General features: G+C 40.2%; 1 protein-coding gene across 2 annotated transcripts in view; it reads right to left on the minus strand.

Annotated features, from left to right (window-relative positions):
• CSMD2 (CUB and Sushi multiple domains 2) overlaps positions 1-18,770 on the minus strand; it is an 897,842-nt gene extending 879,072 nt beyond the window's left edge. The window contains exon 1 of one of the 2 annotated variants that reach the window (XM_075853183.1): positions 18,273-18,770. In XM_075853183.1, the coding sequence (XP_075709298.1) occupies positions 18,273-18,435 (163 nt within the window). In that variant the 5' untranslated portion in view covers positions 18,436-18,770. The remainder of the gene's footprint in view (positions 1-18,272) is intronic. The other variant, XM_075853184.1, reaches the window with a different exon arrangement.
• Between the last annotated feature and the right edge of the window lie 575 nt (positions 18,771-19,345).

The raw sequence follows: 19,345 nt of genomic DNA on the forward strand, positions 1-19,345 counted from the left end.
CAGGGACTGAGTGGCGGGTAGATTAGGGCTCACCTGTCTGTCTCCCTACCCCGTCATTACATATGTGCTCCAAGTCTATTTAAATTCCTAGTAACCATATGGTTATTGTTTCTTCAAAAAGTCCTATCATCTGTACACACATTAATCTGCTATTTATGGGTATTTGGAAATAAATATTTTTCTCCTACCTCCTATTTACTTAAACTTAAAAAAAATATGTTTAATATTGTACATCTATCTATCTATCTATCTATCTATCTATCTATCTATCTATCTATCTATCTATCTATCTATCTATCTATCTATCTATCTATCTATCTATCTATCTATCTGTTTATCCAATACAAGCTTCATATAGACAATCACCAACAAGATAGATGGACGCTGCCCAAACAATAGACAGGACTTTTTGAAGAAACAATAACCATATGGTTACTAGGAGTATAAATAGACCTGGAACACATAATAATAATAATAATAATAATAATAATAATAATAATAATAATAACAATCATCGTCAGAAGAAGCTAAATATTATTAGTATGTGCTCTAAGTCTATTTAAATTCCTAGTAACCATATGGTTATTGTTTCTTCAAAAAGTCCTATCATCTGTATACACATCAATCTGCTATTTATGGGTATTTAGAAATAAATATTTTTCTCCTACCTCCTATTTCCTTCAACTTAAAAAAAAAATATGTTCAATATTGTACAGCAGCCCAGAGCTGCTGGTTGTCATTGGAAACAGCCAACAAAGTTCTGCAATGGGAAAGTGGTGTAAAGACTATACTTCCTAGAATGCAAATCACCAGAGCACTGGTGTGCACCTGTGCACTGAACAAACAATGATTTCAGCTCTGAAGCCGGCATAATTAGAAGCACAGCTTTTACCATGCATTTGTAAAGTTACTCAAATTTTTATGTAGATTAATTTTTTATGTAAACTGAAACAAGTCGTGCTCAAAAGTGGAAATATGCTTTAAATATATCTTTATATAATTTTATATTCTAGGGATAGCAGATAATGTGTTTACTTGTGCATTTCTGGTTAAGTATAGATTTGTATACACACATTGTATTTTTGTTCAGCTTAGCTACCTCTTGAAACGTTGCATACCTTCATGAGGCAAAAGTCAATGAACCATGATTCATCGCTCCTACAATTAGTGCCTAATACTCTTTCATTTAAAATATTATCATAAATGACATAGCCAATTAATTCCAATTACGTTTTCCTGACTTCAGAATATAATTTGCAGCAGAGTGGTCAGTTATAGTTTGCAGAAGCAGGTACTGCTGAGTCTGACTAAAAAGGGTGATAAAGCAATAATACTTTACTAAAGTCCTTCATGTCAGAGGTCTAACCTACTAAATTATCTCAACCAGGGAATGGTTTCTAAGCTAAAGTAGATGGCTTCACAGTCAGGAATGGGAATTTTTCAAAACAGTCATTTTGCTACGCGGTGTTCAGTATCAGTAGTATATATGTACAAGAACAAAGGAATATTTAAAACAAAGCACTTTATAGCATTCTAGTAATAAAATACAGGCCTGCAGGGAATATCAGATTCCCTGTGCTTGCCCTGTAGATCTGTGAGTCAAACACAAGCCGCCATTTGAGGAGCCTGCATTTCTTCATTTCACTGCACATACAAGCTATTTTAAAACAGTGGACAAGGCGGCGGGGGAGTCAATAGCCTTTCGGATTATTTTGGACAGCTATTCCAGTAGTAGCGTTATTTTAGGAATCATGCACATTGCAAAGTCAAAATACAGAGGCACATGGAGTCCCTACAGGCCTATATTACAGCAATGCTTCCAGAGGGTAATGCATGCAAAGAATCCATGACAAAAAGTCTTTATGTACCGCCATATAAAATCGGAGACATAAAGAGGTACAGATGCACACGGGACTCTATGGCAGTCTTCATATTGTCATGTGAATGTTGGCCACGTTATAAAAGTATTTCTTAAAAACCCCTAAACTGTTTGCTGTGACACAATTACAATTATGTCCCATGCACAAGACCGTATATTTTATCCGTAATTACGGACCGTAATTAAGGACCCATTCATTTCTATTGGCCACTGATACCTTTCAGTATTTTTACTGATGAGTGCCCGTGCTGAAAAAAATATAGAACCGGTCCTATTCTTGTCTGTAATTACGGCATAAACTCTCCCATAGAAGCCTCAAGGCGCGTCTGTAAATACGGACAGCTACGGATGTGCATCCGTAAACCATCCATATTTACGGAAACGTTGCTAGGCAACATGTCAGTGACATCATTTGCAGCCTCCTTCTTTTTTTACGGATCTGTATATACGGATCAAATACCGATGCAATACGGACTGCATTTACGGACCCTTCCGTATATACGAATAAGTTACGAATGGCTACGGATCTGTATTTACTGACAGTATTTAGATAGATGAAAATACGGTCGTGTGATTGGGGCCTAAACTGTAAAGCTCCTCATACTTTACCCCAGCTGCTAGTTAGAAGGTCTATGTAAACAGTGTAGAGTCGCCGTCCCATGTCCATAGGAAGCAAAATGGCGATGGTCACGATTTACCCTCGTGACCACTTTCTCTGCTGTCCCTAGTTGCATCTTCTTACTCAGCTATTGTTCAGAGCCTGCGCAAAAGAGGATGCAGACGGGGACCGCCGAGTAAGCTTGCTTCCTATGGAAGCAGAGACTACGGCTCTATACTGTTTACATAGCCCACAGATGGGCAGCCAAATGCCTTCTAACCAGCAAAAGGGTTAAACTTGAGGAACTTTACAGCTTTTAGAGAATATTTTTATAAAGAGATCAACCCCTTTAATTTTGAAAGAATAGATTGTTGTTTGATACATAAAATATAAATATATGTAGAATAAAGTCTTTAGTAAATTCAAATGCATACTTTTATGACATTTACTTTATTTTCAGCATGATTATCATTTTTCCCCATAAAATTCATATTTCTGAAGGTTAATGCAATTTTAATGACGCAGCAAATCTTAATTTTCTTAGTAACATGGAAACATATAATGACTATTTATAGCATTATCCAGTACTTACTCACAATGACACAAGATTAATGAGCACCATGTGTACGTACTACACCTAAGTGTGTGAAATATTAGCAGAACACTACAACATGCCTTGTATTTGGGACTGCGCTTTTTCATAAATGTCAACACAAAGATAAGAAAAGGCGCACTTCTCTAAGGCCGGGTTCCCCCGTAGCGTAAACGCTGCGGAATTTCCGCAATGGAATTCTGTGTGAAAATGCCGCAGCATTTACAGTAGCAGCAAAGTGAATGAGATTTAGAAAATCTCATGGCCATTTTGCGCAAAGAAAAACTGCAGCGTAAACGTTAACAATTTATGCTGTGTTTTAGTTGATTTCCCGTTGAATTCAATGGATATGCAAATAACGGAAAGTGTATTTGCCGCAAAAATTGCAACTACTCAAAAAGAAAAAAAAACATACCCAGAAGTCTGTGTTTTTACGTCCAGTTTGGCCTCCTGGGATGACGTTGCATCCCATGTGACTGCTGCAGCCAATCACAGTCTGTATGGGCTGCAGCGTCATCCATGGAGACCGGACCGGACTTCACAGGAGGGACGCGTCGTCGTAACAACAGCCTAGGTAAATATGAGCGTTTCTTTACCGTTGCATTCCGCACCAGAAAATCCGTCAGAAAAAACACACCACAACGTGGTGCAATTTTTCGGACGGAATGTACATCGGGCCTCAGGTTGGACACGATGCGTGATTTTTGTGTAGCGTATGCGACCCGTGGGAATCTGGCCTAAGGCTTTGTTCACCAAACCGGGTGTCAAATCATTTGGGTAAATCGGCCGATTTGCATCCGTGGGGACCCGTCTTCACGGATCCCTCATAGACTTGAGTCTGTTGAGGGATCCAAGAAAAGGGGCAAATATAGGACATGCCGGTTTTTTTTCCCGGGCTGTTCACTCGGACCGTTACAAAAACGGCTGTGTGAATAGCCCCATAAAGATGCATTGATTTTATTGCAGCCGTGTGATGGCCGTATATCCCTGTCATGTGAATAAGGCCTTACTCAACCATGTCTGGAAAAAAGTCGCTTCAGAAATGTGTGCATTAACCTTTGGAAGGAAATTTTTGGAACAGGGTCTAAAATAGGATCATTTAGATATGTCCCATGATTCCCTGTTGCTTACCACTAACTAATAATCTAATTATTTCCAATATCATTGTTCTGTACAGTTTCCATAGTTTCTATTAATTCTATTTAATTAAATTACACTAACTGTGTAGACAATGGTAAAGTAATTAAAACAAAGACTTGTATTAACTAATTAATCTTAAATGAACAGGCTGTGAAGGTGATTTACAGACTTAATTTGGGTTCTGGCCTAAAAACATTAACTATACCTTCCAGCAGATTGTGGTTTTGGCTACACATCTCTCCTGTCTGGTTATTTAGAAATGCAGAACACATACATATACTTAGTTCAAAGACCTAAAGGGAAGATCATATATTAATGGAATTTCATTTGAAATCACAAAGGAGAAAAAGTTGGCTCAGTGGTTATAGGCCCGGACTACAAAATATTTAAACAGAAAAAGATGCATCATTGCATTCTCTCAAACGATAAAATAATGCAGAGATTGGGCTGTGAAATTTTCTCTGAAAAAACTAAAAGGTTATGTTATTATTTTTATAGATTTGGCCAAACAATAAATATAAAGTATAGTAAATTAAAAAGTCTAGTCATTGACGTTGTTATCCTCAAAAGTCATTGGATAACTAGAGATAGTTGAATCTTTAAAAATTCACACTGTGATGATGACTATTCTTATTATTTTTATTAAGAAAGCATAAAAATAGATATATAGAACCTAACCTCTTGCCCCTTGAAACCACTAGGATCATAGTATATGCAGAAATCATGAAGACTATTAAGATTAGGGGGGAGCAACTTATTGTCACGACACATGTCTATCTTCCACTCCACTAGACCACACTTTTACATAAGTATTGCTTTTTAGGTCTATTTATTTCATTTGAGCCCCTACTAAAAAACGTTCACTTCCCAGATAAACCCCTTTAAGACCACATCTTATGTTGTATGGCACCAGGAATTATAACATTGAACACTTTTTTTAATAGTTCCCATCCCCTTTTCCCCACATAGGTCTGTGATGCCCCTAGGAAAACAATTCGACATCTTTAGTATATTACTGCATAGAGAAAGATATGTATCATGGCTCAGTTTGCAAAGCCGAGCTTATCATTTGGAACAAATATTTTTTTATGTAGTTCTCCAATGGACTGCAGGTAAATCTACTGAATTATCTTGACTCAGGGAGTTGTCTCTATGTACAAAAAAAAAAAACACCAAGTAAAACATAATAGCTACATCTGTAAAGCTACAATAGAAATGTTGAGCTGTAGCTTTACTATATAAACAGTAAAAGAGATGTTTTCTATTCTTTAATGTTTTTGAACAATTTTGGGTACGGAGCAGATTTAAAAATGTTACCTTTTATCACGTTAGAGCTGGCGATAGACACACGGATAATTCAGATGATGCAACCAGTCAAGAATGGAGAATTTATGGGGCTTTCAAAAAATTGCTCAAAAATATTTCTTGTGCTCTGGCCATTATTACTTATCTTGTAGCATTTTACTAAAATTTGCTATGTATTTCCGGTGTGGGACAATGTAAGAGTTCAACTGTTGTAGTTTTCTGGTAGAAACTGATTTTCCGTTAGTAGCAAAATACGTATGTTGTTTATGTGAGAAAATTCAGCTAATAGAAAAAAATATTGTCTGATTCAAGATACATTTTTGTTCTGTCTAGCTGAACAATCACACTACTTACCTGGCCTTATCTAACACAAACCTAGCCTTATAAGATAATCACACAGCCAGGGTCATTGATCTGCCAGTAAATTGCTGGTTGCTGCTCTGTGCAGTTTGCCCTTACTCTTTGCACATTACGACTTTTATTCAATGTATCTGCATTCCATACCCTAGATCAAAATGTTTTCGTTTTTCCTATCTGTTACTCCAAGCGATCCCCTTTCCAGCAGATCAGCTTTCGAACCCAGCTGCAGCTACATCACATATTCATTACCTGTACCAGTGTTGTGCCTGCTGTAGCACAACTTTATTAGGTGAGTCCATATCACCTATCTGGCTTTCTCTATGCACTGTGTGACCTGCACCATGTGGCACCATGTTTTTTGTTCTCCTCTCTATACCCTAGATCAAGGACTTGTCCTCTCAACTTAGCCCAGGACTGGAAGGCGTCTTCCATACCTGCTTCTGGATTCATGGGTGGATCCCCCCTGGCTTTTCCTCTCCCAGACATCTATATGGAAGCAGATGACTCTGTACATTGTATAGTGGCCGTGCTGGGTTACTGCAGCGCTGCTCCTCACTTGAATAGAAGCAGAGCTGCAGTACGGCCACTATACAGTAGTCAGAGCCTTCTGCTTCTGGCACCGACCCCTGCAGTTTCTGGCGCCTAGAGACAGCTGATCGGTGCGGGGTCCAGGTGTCAAACCCCACCGATCATATACTGATGACCTATCCTGTGGAAAGGTCATCAGTATAAAGAAACAGCCCACAAATGGCACAGCCCCTTTAATTTCTGTTATTTCTGTTAGGAGACTAGAATCCGTGATCACTGAGGAAGGAAGTGATGTCATTTGATCGACAGATGCAGACAGGATGACATAATTTGGAGAAAAATAGGGCAACACATAGGAAAATTACTTCAATCATATTAAATGGCATGTTATATCTGCTACATAAGACCGCGTTGTTTTGTCACTGAAAAGTTTGAACAATATCTAAACGAAACATCTCAGCAGGTGCTATTGTATTTGCTGCATGGTGCCTTGAAAGAAATTCACCAGTGATCATCTATAGAGGTAGCAAAGATTATCTTGACTCTGATACCGTAATGCAGCGCGATATCACACAACAAAAGCCATTGACAAGCCATCGAAAAAGTCAAGATACTTTTTCTTGCAACAGTATATTTAACACGTTAGGAGAAATTAGAGATTGCTACATCTGTAGCTCTCTTAATGTCTTAGACAGGAAAAGGAAGAGCTAAAGAAGCTCTTCATTGTAGGGTTCACATCACTCAGCTACCCATATCTCAGTGTCTCTGTACATCCCCACAGTCATACAGGAAACTGAGATATGGGTGGCTGCGTGGTGTGAACCCCACAATGAAGAGTGCGATGAGGTGAACTGCTGGCACAAAAATGTTTAAGCAGCAATATCTAAAAATATAAGGAAAATAAATAAATAAATACATATATATATATATGTGTGTGTGTGTGTGTTTGTTCAAATATATGTTATTTCTGTAACCGTTTTCAATAATCAAATTTAATTTTACATGGCAAGATATAAAACAAAACAAAAAAAAAGCAAAGAATGTTGCCTGGCAACAGAGGGATTGCCTGTATCATTGTGAGACCCCCGGCTATGGCTACTATGAGTATAACTGTATTTGCAGGAAGTCCCCAGTAAATACAGCAATTCTGTGGCTGTAAACTGTGCTATTGTCACTCATGAGTTGTCCCAGTGACTAGGGTTCAATGTTCTTAGTATCCCGCAGGGGAGCCGTAGGAAGAGGAACAGGAACCCCCAGAATATATAGACAGACTTCATTTCAATAACTTTAGAAGGATGGAGAAAACCAATGTGGACTACTATTGTTATCAGGTAAAAAATTATCCTTCCTTGTTTTGGATGGAGTTACCCTTCAGAGGGCATCTGTCACACCTATGCTGCCTTGACTTTATTAGTCAAAGCGGTGGCATTGCCCTGTGAGCTAGATGTCCTTGGTATTCCTGAGCTACGGGTACCCCACCCACCTGCCGCTGATTGACAGCTATCTCTCTATGCACAATAAGAGTCAGTTCACATGTAGCGTAAATACTGCGGATTCCCTGCAACGGAGTTAGTTGTGGAAAATCCGCAACATAATACAGTAGCAGCAAAGTGGATGTGATTTGAGCAGAAAAAAACATCAGAAATTGATATGCGGTGCGTTTTTTTTAATCCACAGCCCGTCAATTGTATTTGCGTAAACGCTGCTTATTCGATGCAGGATTTACCTATTGAATTCAATGGGGAGGTAAAACCCGCAAAAAAAATACAATGCAAAAAAATGCAACAAGACACTTTGGCTCGGCTCTCTCCCGGCGCTTCCAGCTGATTGCTATATTTTCTGCATGATCATTGCAGAAATACAACTTTGAAGCTGGGGACTCTAATACCACATCTGTGGATAAGTTTGCAAGGTTTTTATGTTGACTCCACTCCCTGCATTTGCCCCCGGCCGCGGTGCCGCGTCTGACGGGGGGGGGAGCTGTGTGCTCCCTGCCTATCATGTGTGGCCGTGCTGCCAGAGGCGTGCATGGGAGGAGGAGGTTGGTTATTATTGGACTACACGATGGGACGCAATCGTGGGTTGGTGGGAGGTATCGGCGGCTGTCAGTGGTGACCGCTGCCGACCACAGCCACCCGATGGGAAACAGCTGGTAGCTATAATTAAGATATGCTTCACCTGAAATCGTATGAGAGGAGGTACTATTTAGGGCTGTGGTGGTGATTTGGACATCAACCCCTGACGAAGCATCAGCGAAACGCGCGTCGGGCGCAGCAGTGGTCCCCCCTCATTCCGGTCCTGATCTCCCGGCTAGTGTTGTACTTTGTAGGTATAGGCACATTGCCGTTTGTGTGATACATATTTCTGTGATTGCATTTATATCTTTCTTACTTCATTATACCAATCTGTGCAAAATGTACCATACCTGATACTTGTTTTAAACTCATGATTCAAGCACTTTTTCCTGGGCGATCTTTTGACCGGTTTTCCACCTGTGGGCCATGCTGCTTTTATGTTCATCTTTGTATGAGGGCTCATTCTATCATGTCTAGTTATGTCTATGTGTTTTTCTGTGTCTAAATTGACTTTAATAAAGGCTTTGTTACTTTTTCTATTATTTGGTCGTGACTGGTTTCTCTTTTTGGTTTAAAAAAAAATAGCAGATGTTGCGTTTTTTTGTGCCAGAATCGCAGCAATTCTGCCACAAAAACGCAACTCAGAAAAAAATCTTATACTTACGCAGAAGTTTGTGTTTCTTCCTCCAGGCCGCAATCCTGGGATGACGTTTCATCCTATGTTACAGGCTACAGTGGTCACATGGGATGAAACGTCATGCCAGGAGGCCGGGCGGCAAGACGGCGGAGGGATGCGTCGCCACGTGTACGTGAGGTGCAGTTTTCCGCAGCGGACATTCCGGTTGAAAACTGCACCACAATTTGGTGAATTTTTTTGGCCGGAATTCCCTGCGGCGCACAGGCCGGATACGCTGTGTGCTTTTACGCAGCATACCCACCCTATATGAACACAGCCTTATAGGTAGAAAGCTGTCAATCAGCGTCGGGTAGGTGGTGTTAGCGGCAGCTCAGGAATACCGACGACTCCTAGCTGACAAATTCCCATTAAACATCAAACAATTTTGTGTTGTCAAGCCTCATTTATATAAGTCAAGAGTGAGAACCCATGACAATTTTCTCTATTAACTGTGTTTCAACTTTTTAATAAGATTACTAGAGTTGCAGGGAATAATTGACCTCCTATGGGAGTAATTGATGAGTGTCTATATTTACATATAGTGAGGAAATTAGATGCACACTATTATTATCCATTAATTCACAGACCATTGTGAATCCGTAAATCGGGTGCTTCTAAATATGTAAGCGTTCCTAATAAAGGATAATAATATAGCTAGTATATCTATGTATATTAAGCAGGAAACTGAGCAAGTGCAAAGGCTAAGTTACTTCAGCCTAAGGTTTCATTTGTTCTAGACATCCAGTCAGTTGCAATTTTTACCGTACTGCTGCCTGTACTAGGTTAATGGTCACATGATTCCAAGTATCCAGTCATATGTCATTAATGCTATTCGTTACAGTCAATTAAACATAGAGCGCATTCATATGAGAGAAGAAAAAAGGAAATCAATTATATATTTTCTTTTATATTTCTTGGTGCTATCCACACAGTTATCCAGCAGCTGTAAAATTCTTAAAAAGAGACGATAATGCCCTATCCGCTATCCATGCCCCCCATAATTAAAAACCAAACAAACAGAAACATCCAATCTAGCGCTGGCATTAAGGCTGACATTTTCTTTCCCTGGCAGGCAAGCCTAGTAGTTCTGGTGGCACATATGAATAACTGCTACTATCTAGTCAATGCGACAGACAACAAGCAGTCCAGCTAAAAATACAAATTACAATGGAAAGGTTTTTTTCATAACCCTTGGAACCTCTGGGGATCAGCTGTTATGGCCGCTGGCATAACGTTTCCCTGCAGTGGCCACTGTAGGTGAAATGTAGCATTACTTGCCGGGCTGTGTCCACTATAGCGAGAGTCACAGCACACAGACCCATTCATTTCAATGGGGCTATTCAGACATGTCCATTGCGTTAAGCTCACTGCATGTCCTATATTGGTGCGTTTTTGTGAACCTAGTCGCCCATTGAAGTCTATCGGTGCGTGAAAACCGCAGACAGCACATGGATGACATCCGTGTGCTGTCCATCTTTCACGCATCAGTTACATAGAAAAGCAAAGACATAAATGTAAAAAAAAAAAGAAGTGCGTACATGGAAGTGAAAAATGCAAACGGACATGAATTTTAGGAAAATCGCTGAGTTTATTACACGTGCAAATCGGACACGCTCATCTGAATGTAGTCTAATAGAGGCATGTCGCAAGCGGGCCTTTTAGCAGTCTAGTAGGGCAAATGGACAGGGGTTGTCTTCAGGAGATGACACCAGGAACAATAAATAAAGGGATTGTCCAGTTTGAGGGCTGTTTTTTTTATACTGATGTTTGGGGCCTGTTTTTGTACTGATGACTTAGGATAGGTCATCAGTATATGATTGGTGGGGGTCCGACAGCCTGACCCCGCACTGTTCAGCTTTTTCGGCTGCCTCCGGACGCCAGAAATATGCAGGGTCAGTGCCGGAAGCAGATGGTTCTAACCAATGTATAGCGGCCTTGTGGGGTTACTGCAGCTCTGCTCCTAGTCACTTGAATAGGAGAGGAGCTGCAGTACTGCGGTACACCGCTATACAGTGGTTGGAGCCATCTGCTTCCGGCATCGACCCTGCATAGCTTCTGCAAACGGAGGCAGCTGGAACAGGTTATCGGTGCAGGGTCCGGCTGTCGGACCTCAACCCATCATATACTGATGACCTATCCTGTAGATAAGTCATCAGTACAAAAAACATCCCCCAAACTGGACAGCCCCTTTAAATACAAGTGCAGCTGCTAATATCATTAAACTTTATAAACGTAATGGTTTCTGGAGGGCTTTAGAACTGGAGACAGGTAATATAGTATTCATAGGGACAGATACTTTTTTTGGACTTATCCTGTCAATAACTGAATAGAAGAACAGTACTGTGTCTTTCCCCTCAGCCTGAAATGTCGACCTACAGGGAACAATACATTTTATTTAGCTACACTTCACCTGTAGATAAGATAAACTGCAGGTTTAATGTCTTTTTAATGATGTAAATAATAACCCGTAGGTTGAGTCATCAATAATTCCGACCATTTTCTTCAATAGGACTGTATCCTCCCAGACTGCCGTCAGATAGTTCGTCTCAAAGCCTTTATGTGGCTGATTCAGCAATGGGTATTGTGTCAGAAAATATAGCATGCATTTCAAAGATTCCAAACAATGTAGTGGAAAATTGTAGAGCGGGAAACAGAGCACTCTTTGTAATTAATACAGAGGAATATTCAGTGTCTGTCTCTCTTTACTGCGTACTGCAGTTGTGTGTGATAACACAGACTAAGAGATGTTGATTTTACTGCCTGTCAATTAGAAGTAATTCTGTAATTTATGATGGCCTCCTAAGGTCATCGAAAAGAGCTTTGTTACGAGCTGCTCTCAAGACGTTAACCCAAGTGTTGTCCAATAAGGGCCTTTTACACCGGCCGACACTCAACCGGTGCAGCGAGAGCGCCCATCAACGAGACATCGTTGATCGACGCTTGTTTGCTCCTGTCACACAGAGCTATGGATGGGGACGAGCGGTCGGTACTCCGATCGCTCGTCCCCATCCATTATTATCATGTCGGCAGCTCGTCTCCCTGTTTACACAGTAAGGCTGGGTTTACACGAGCATGTTCGGTCCGTAAAGGACGGAACATATTTCAGCCGCAATTCCCGGACCGAACACACTGCAGGGAGCTGGGCTCCTAGCATCATAGTTATGTACGATGCTAGGAGTCCCGGCCTCTCTGTGGAACTACTGTCCCGTACTGAAAACATGATTACAGTACGGGACAGCTGTCCTGCAGCGAGGCAGGGACTCCTAGCGTCGTACATAACTATGATGCTAGGAGCCCGGCTCCCTGCAGTGTGTTCGGTCCGGGACTTGCGGCCGAAATACGTTCCGTCCTTTACGGACGTAACATGCTCGTGTGAACCCAGCCAAAGGTGTGCTGCTGACAGCAATAATATTTAACTTTTCTAGAACAATGCGATATATGAACGCTCGTCTGCACGATAATCGCCCTGTGTAAAACCCCCTTTAGAACAGTGTCTTCAGTCTTTATTGTGTGATATGGTACTTTAAATTCTCTGCTCATTTTTATTCATTGAGGGTCAGTTCACACGTTGCATAATACTTCGGATTTTCCGCAACAGAATTCATTGCGGAAAATCTGCAGCAAATACAGCAGCAGCAAAGTTACTGAGATAAAACAAATCTCATCCACAAGCTGCGTAAATACTGAGCGGAAAAAAACGCTCAGGAATTGACCTGAGCTGCAGAATTTTATTCCGCAGCATGTCAATTCTATTTGCGTAATTGCTGCTTATTTGTTGCGGGTTTTCTTCATTAAATTCAATGGGGAAGTAATAACCGCAACAACTTGCAGTTGTTGCTTTTTTTGCAGTGGTTCCACTGCAAAAAACGCAACTCAGATTGAAAAAAAAAATCTTATACTTACCCAGGAGTCTGTGTTTCTTCCTCCAGGCCGGCCTCCTGCGATGACATTTCATCCCTTGTGACCGCTGCAGCCAATCACCGGCTTAAGCGGCGGTCACATGGGATGAAACATCATCCCAGGAGGCCGGCCTGGATGACGTTAGAGGGTCGGCCTCAAGGGATGATGAGTCATCCCATGTGACCGCCGCTGCATCAAATCACAAGCTGCAGCGGTCTCCTGGGATGAAACACCATCTCAGGAGGCCAGCCTGCTAGCAGGTCAGCTAAGTGCTGCAGTTTTCAACAGAAGACATTCCGGGTAAAAAACTGCTCCACAGTTTGGTGCAGTTTTTCACCTGGAATTCCCAGCCGCGCATAGGGCAGATTACGCAGCTTATCTGCCCCATGTGAACTCAGTCTTAAAGCTCCTATCACATAATGCAGATTGTGTGGATTTTAGGACATGGTAGAAGTTTGAAAATCCACAGTATGCCCTATTCATCATGGATTTTGCGCCAATTTCCACCGAATAAGGAAATCTAGATCTGAAACAGCATGCAAAATAACAATGTGGATATCGAGCAGGATTTCTGAAGACATCCGCACAGATTGTCTGCTCTTTGACTGCTTTTCTGTCATAACTGAAGTAAATCATCTGGACTGCACAAGTGCATTTGTTTTTGCACAGAGATAATGCCAGCAAAATATAAGTGTTGCCGAATTTCTTATAAAGACTAAAGAAAAAGTGTCGCCAACCACATAGCTGGGTGGAAAGGGGCACAGAAATACACTAGATTACCATAAATGAAACCACAATTTTACCTATGACGTAAACCTAGAGGTGCATGTAGATCCTCTAGAGCGGTGGTCTCCAGCTGTTGCAAAATAACAACTGCCGCAAGCTGTTAGTGCATGCTGGGAGTTGAAGTTTTGCAAGGCTGGAGACTATCGCTCTAGTCTAGACAATGCTGTGTTTACCTGTCTTTATTTTATAAGCTGCAGTACTGGGATATTCCGCTTTATATTTATGGCTTGGCTCAGGGCAGATTTTCTTACCTGTAGATCTCCTCCTATATAAACAAGTGGCTGCTATCATTTCTATTGCATTTTATTTTAATAGTCATGTGACTTGTATTAGGCTCTGTTTTTCTCTACGTTGCTCTATTTTGTTGGTTATAAAAAAACAACAACAAAAGTAAAACACTTCCGTCAACGGCCCCGTTGATTTCAATTTCAATCAGTTGATTTTTCTTTAGCAAACAAGATTAGAGTTGCCTGCTACACTATTCTACATGGCAAAAACAAAACAAAACATGGAAACCTGATGTTCCATTATTTTTTTTTAATAAAGACAATGAAAAATGGATCCTATAGAAGACAGCTATAAGGATCCATTTTGTTTTCTGAGTTCAAAACGGATTAGTTAGAAATGGAGCCGTAACTCTAGTGTGAGCTTAGCCTTATCCTTATATTTGAAAAAAATATATCATGGTGATCACTCTCTGATATTCATTGAACAACCAATTGGACAAATTGCTGATAACGTGATGATGTTGGTGCCTGGGTTCAATGTGTGCATCCCTTTTATGCATTAGTAAGGGAATAAACTTCCCACTGTATATAGTCAGCAATGCCCTTGACGAAAGTAACCATTTATATGTCAGAATACACTGTATATATTGGTGGAGGCTCTAAAAGTCCTTAATGTGGTGGAGGCCCCCGGACATGTGCCCCTTATGCCCGCACTATGATCTGGCTCTGACTAACTTGCTAGAAGGGTTGACCACTGTCAAATGACCCTTTAGAGATTGCTTAATGTGGAGAGGATTCCTTGTTCTGAATTTCCATTTATTAGCTAAAGTTAAGAGTTATAAGTATTGAATGGACATAAAATCTTTGTTTTTAGCCATTGGTGGGCTGTTAGGCCTTGTTTTTCCTGTGGGGGTGCTGTAGGGAAAGAGCGATTCTTAAGCCATTATGTTTATATCCAATAATATTTTTTAGTATTTTTTTTTAAATGTCCAGTATTTGCTGCATGTAATATGTGAAACCAGTGCAGTGTAAAGAAACTATGCTAATAGAGGTGTCTAGCAGCCAAAGTTAATAAAACAAATTGTATGTCAACAGTTAATGTGTGGGTGCTTGTATTACAATTCTAATAAGAAAATCGCATTTCCTGTCATCTAGAATAATCTAATCATCAATTTTAAAACCTACATCTATGCGAAAATGCTTATATTTGTTCCAGCAATGATGACATTATATTTTTATACATTTTTATTCTCTTTAGCTGGAATCTCCTAAATAATGCCAGTGGCTCAAGTATGCGACAGTGAAAGAAAAATGCAGCATTGTTCAAATGTTGTATTATGCAATGAAAAAAATATTTCTGCCACTTAGGGTCAAAGCAAAATATATAATAATATATTAATTACAATTATATTATAATAAGACACAAGCAACAGTCTTAATTTCAAGGTACATTTATGCATCTACGGGTAGATGTATTGCCTATATTGAGAGACGGTGACCTTAAAGGGGTTTTCAATTGTTGTTCCAAATTGGACCATACAATGACAAGCATGAACACATGTGTATGGAGCCAAAACACAGGGACAAGGCGTTCTTGTGATTATGTTGACGGTCACATGATTCTGTCACTACACCACAGCCATGTTTTCGACATACCGCTATGATCTCAACAGTGGTGAGCGGGGCAGATTTAAAATAGGATTTATATTGTTTGAGAAATATTGACCACTTCTGACAATTATGAGCACATATATCCCCCATATATAGATTATTTCCGCTTGATCAATCATTAGTTGGTAAATCTATGTACTATGTTTTACTTAAACCAGTTTTTTTGGAATGTTGAATTTCGGATATCATCCTTGAAATGTTTGTCAAAAGTTTATAGTGTAGGACAATCATATTTAAAGAGACTATTGGGACTCTCTCGGGTAGTTAATATGTTATTGAGTAGGTCATCTCTTATTCATCGGTGTCACACACAACAACACAACATCTGGAATGAGAAGCCAGGCTCTAAAGATGGCAGCCACCAGCCCAAAAGAATTTATAATATGCTAATAGTTAACAAAATATAGAGAATGCATTGATTAACCTTCACATTGATAGAAAAGGTAATATAAATGTACATTAATGAGATATTTAAAATTCAAATGAGTGAGAAGATCAAAGGAAGCTAAGGTGGGCTTATAAACTGTAGCGGCTGGACACGATTATCAACTATCTCTCCAGCCTGTAGGTTGTGTCCTACTGTGTCCTACTGTGTACAAGTATTAACAATGCCCAAAATACTCATTAGAAAAAAAAAAAGAATTTGTATGTATGCCAATCCACTGGTGAAATAAGAAAAAGCTGAGCAACATTGGTCTGGGAACTGAATCATTTATGAATAATGATACCCTATCATAATCAATGAAATGAGACGCACGGGTCTTGTGCTATGCACTCCACAAGCGGATGAATGCAGGAACCTTTTCTAAATCTTCCCTGTGTCATGGAATTCTGCAATTGACTAAAAATGCTTAAGCCGATACCCAGGACAGAGATCAATGTGTGCAGTTAGTGATGACAGTAATTTCACTTGTACATTTATTAAGGACGTGTGAAATTAAGACTGCTATTTGATAACAAGTTACATATTGAACACAGGAATGGCATTCAACAGGACAGCACTCCATTTCTAGTCTATTACCATTCCAAATTAAAAATGCATGCGAAACCCTCAAAGGCTGGGGTATCTTTATGAGTATTATCCACTGTGCACTCCTGCAGACTTGCACTGTACATACCGGGTTATATTATAGGATATACACACATTCATAGACATATGTAGAGGATAGACAGATCTATATCTATATATAGGAAGCCAGCCTTAACGACTGTATCATGGACCCCCCCCCCAATATTTATTCAATATTGTGCCTATACACTTATTTCTTAGTTACACAAAGTATGTGCCATCCAATTGGATAATCCATATTACGTCCAATTACAAAATAATACAGGTAATCTTCTCGCCATTACATATGTTACATTTCCAAACTGATAGTTTCCTGCAATTATGAGTTAGAGACATTTAATTGCTGCATAAAAGCCTAGTGTTCTTTCAAGAATCAGTGGCCGTGGGCCTCGTGTAAAAGGAAAAATACTCTTATGGATCAAGGCAAAATGGAAAAAATAAGATCGGAATCCTTGAATTATTCCTGGAAAGAAAAATTGGTATTTTCATGTATAAAAAAATGAAGATCAACATAATCAAATGTCTTTCAATAAGAAAATGGCATTAATAGGAAAAAGAACTCTACATTTCTTCTTCTATGGGTTTAATAGATGTAGGCATTGGCTGGTGAAAATCTACCGTCTTGAAAATAGGAGCCAGGGTCAAGCTAGATCATGTCTAGGTAAAGGCGAGAGGTCACTTGTAGGGAATCAATTAATAGTGAAAGCCACTTCCAAATGCCTGGAATTCTGAAATTGCAGTGACAGACCAAGACGCATATGAAATCCCAGGATACTAGCCTGAGCAATGGAAATTTCCACAAGTCCCCCTGCCTGGCAATATATGGAGTTAAGTATTGTATACCATGCCAATATACCCGGGCAGCACTTTGTGGACATTTGGTTGTTGTGTGTGCCCACTAGTTAATAAAGGGCACATGATGTTCTATGCAGAATGCAAAGTTTGCTGTATCTATAGTGTAAAGCTCAAGTGGATGCAGCATGTATAAAGGTAGGTGATTTATGCCTGCAGCATATGTGAAATGCAAGGCTTCAGTGTGTGACCAGAGAACATCTTATAGGTCCCAGGTATTGGATTTGGTGACTAGCGGGGTTGATTCCTACAGGTACAAGATGTTCACCGCCAGACTACACCTAGATGCCCATATTACTGCAACAGCACAAGGATGCTGCTGAGGCATGGGATGGCTATGCACATCAGACAACAGAGCACATCATATAAGATCATATGCATCATATCCGATAGATATATATACGTATATATATATATATATATATATATATATATATAGGCACACCGGTTTTCCCAGCCGTGGGATTACATGAGGAGGTGCACAGCATCTCAGACAGGTTGTATAATTAGCATCCTACATGCATCCATCTCCCTTACTGAGCATCCACGATCATAACGCCTATGGGTGCACACCGCAATGTCTTAGAACTTGGATGGTATGTATAAGGACTCACCCGTCGCTGATGCAGCCAATAGCCCAAAGCTGAAGAAGACCAGCCTGCTCCAAGTTTGCACTTCCAGGAACCCCAAAACCCACCATGCCCCCCATATCCTCCTGGATGCGCAGCTGCACCCTGTCCTGTGCCCCCACTTCAGCCATCCAGAGATGGTTCTCATGGCAGATTCTGCGGGGATCTCTGGAAAAGGAGGTCAGGTATTCTTGCAAAGAAAATCCCACTACATTGAACAGCTCTTTGCTTCTGCAGCCGGAATAAACCAAGTCTCTCCCTGCACTGGGGAGATGAGATCAGAAATCCTGCTCCTCTCTCTCACTTCCAAATATTCTAAATGACTGTGTAGCCACAAGGTTTTCCTGCAGGGAATAGCCACACAATCCCTCCGGCTCCAATATTAATCAGCTCTTCACAATAATATTCTTCCCTCTATCAGAGAAGCATCCACAGGAGGGGACAGGGTTTTTCTCCCTTCCTCCCCTACATACAACAATGCTGCAAATTACATCTTGAATTTGTCTCCCTCCCTCCTCCTTCTTCTCCTCCTCTCACACTGGTCCCCACTCATAGGATACTTGTCACATATTTCTTTACCATAAATCGCCCCCAAAACATCACAATCCTCTAACTTGGATAGGAAAGGGACAGGTTTTAAGGGAGCTGGTATGTTATATCAATATGTCATATACAGGATACAGATGTATAATAGGATGCTGCAAAATAAATATTGAAATATATATACACTTGTGTATCAAGACTTTTAGGTGCTAGTTAAGCACGTCATGATGCCCAGTGCTCTGGAGAGGGCTGTCCTAACATCTTGGCATACATTGCAATACTGGTCGCAGTTAAAATTCTGCTGGAGTTTTACAAAGGTTGATTAGCTTTGCAAATATGTCAGGGCTGAACATCTGCAAATTAACTTTGGGATGAAAGAGACAGGGTGTGGAAGGTATGGAGTGGAGAGGAAGGATATATATATATATATATATATATATATATATATATATATATATATATATATATATACAATCGCAATCCAGAGGAAAAGAGGCAGCACTCCAATATTATAA

Source organism: Rhinoderma darwinii, chromosome 2, assembly GCF_050947455.1.
Source record: "Rhinoderma darwinii isolate aRhiDar2 chromosome 2, aRhiDar2.hap1, whole genome shotgun sequence".
NCBI classification, from domain to species: Eukaryota; Metazoa; Chordata; class Amphibia; order Anura; family Rhinodermatidae; genus Rhinoderma; species Rhinoderma darwinii.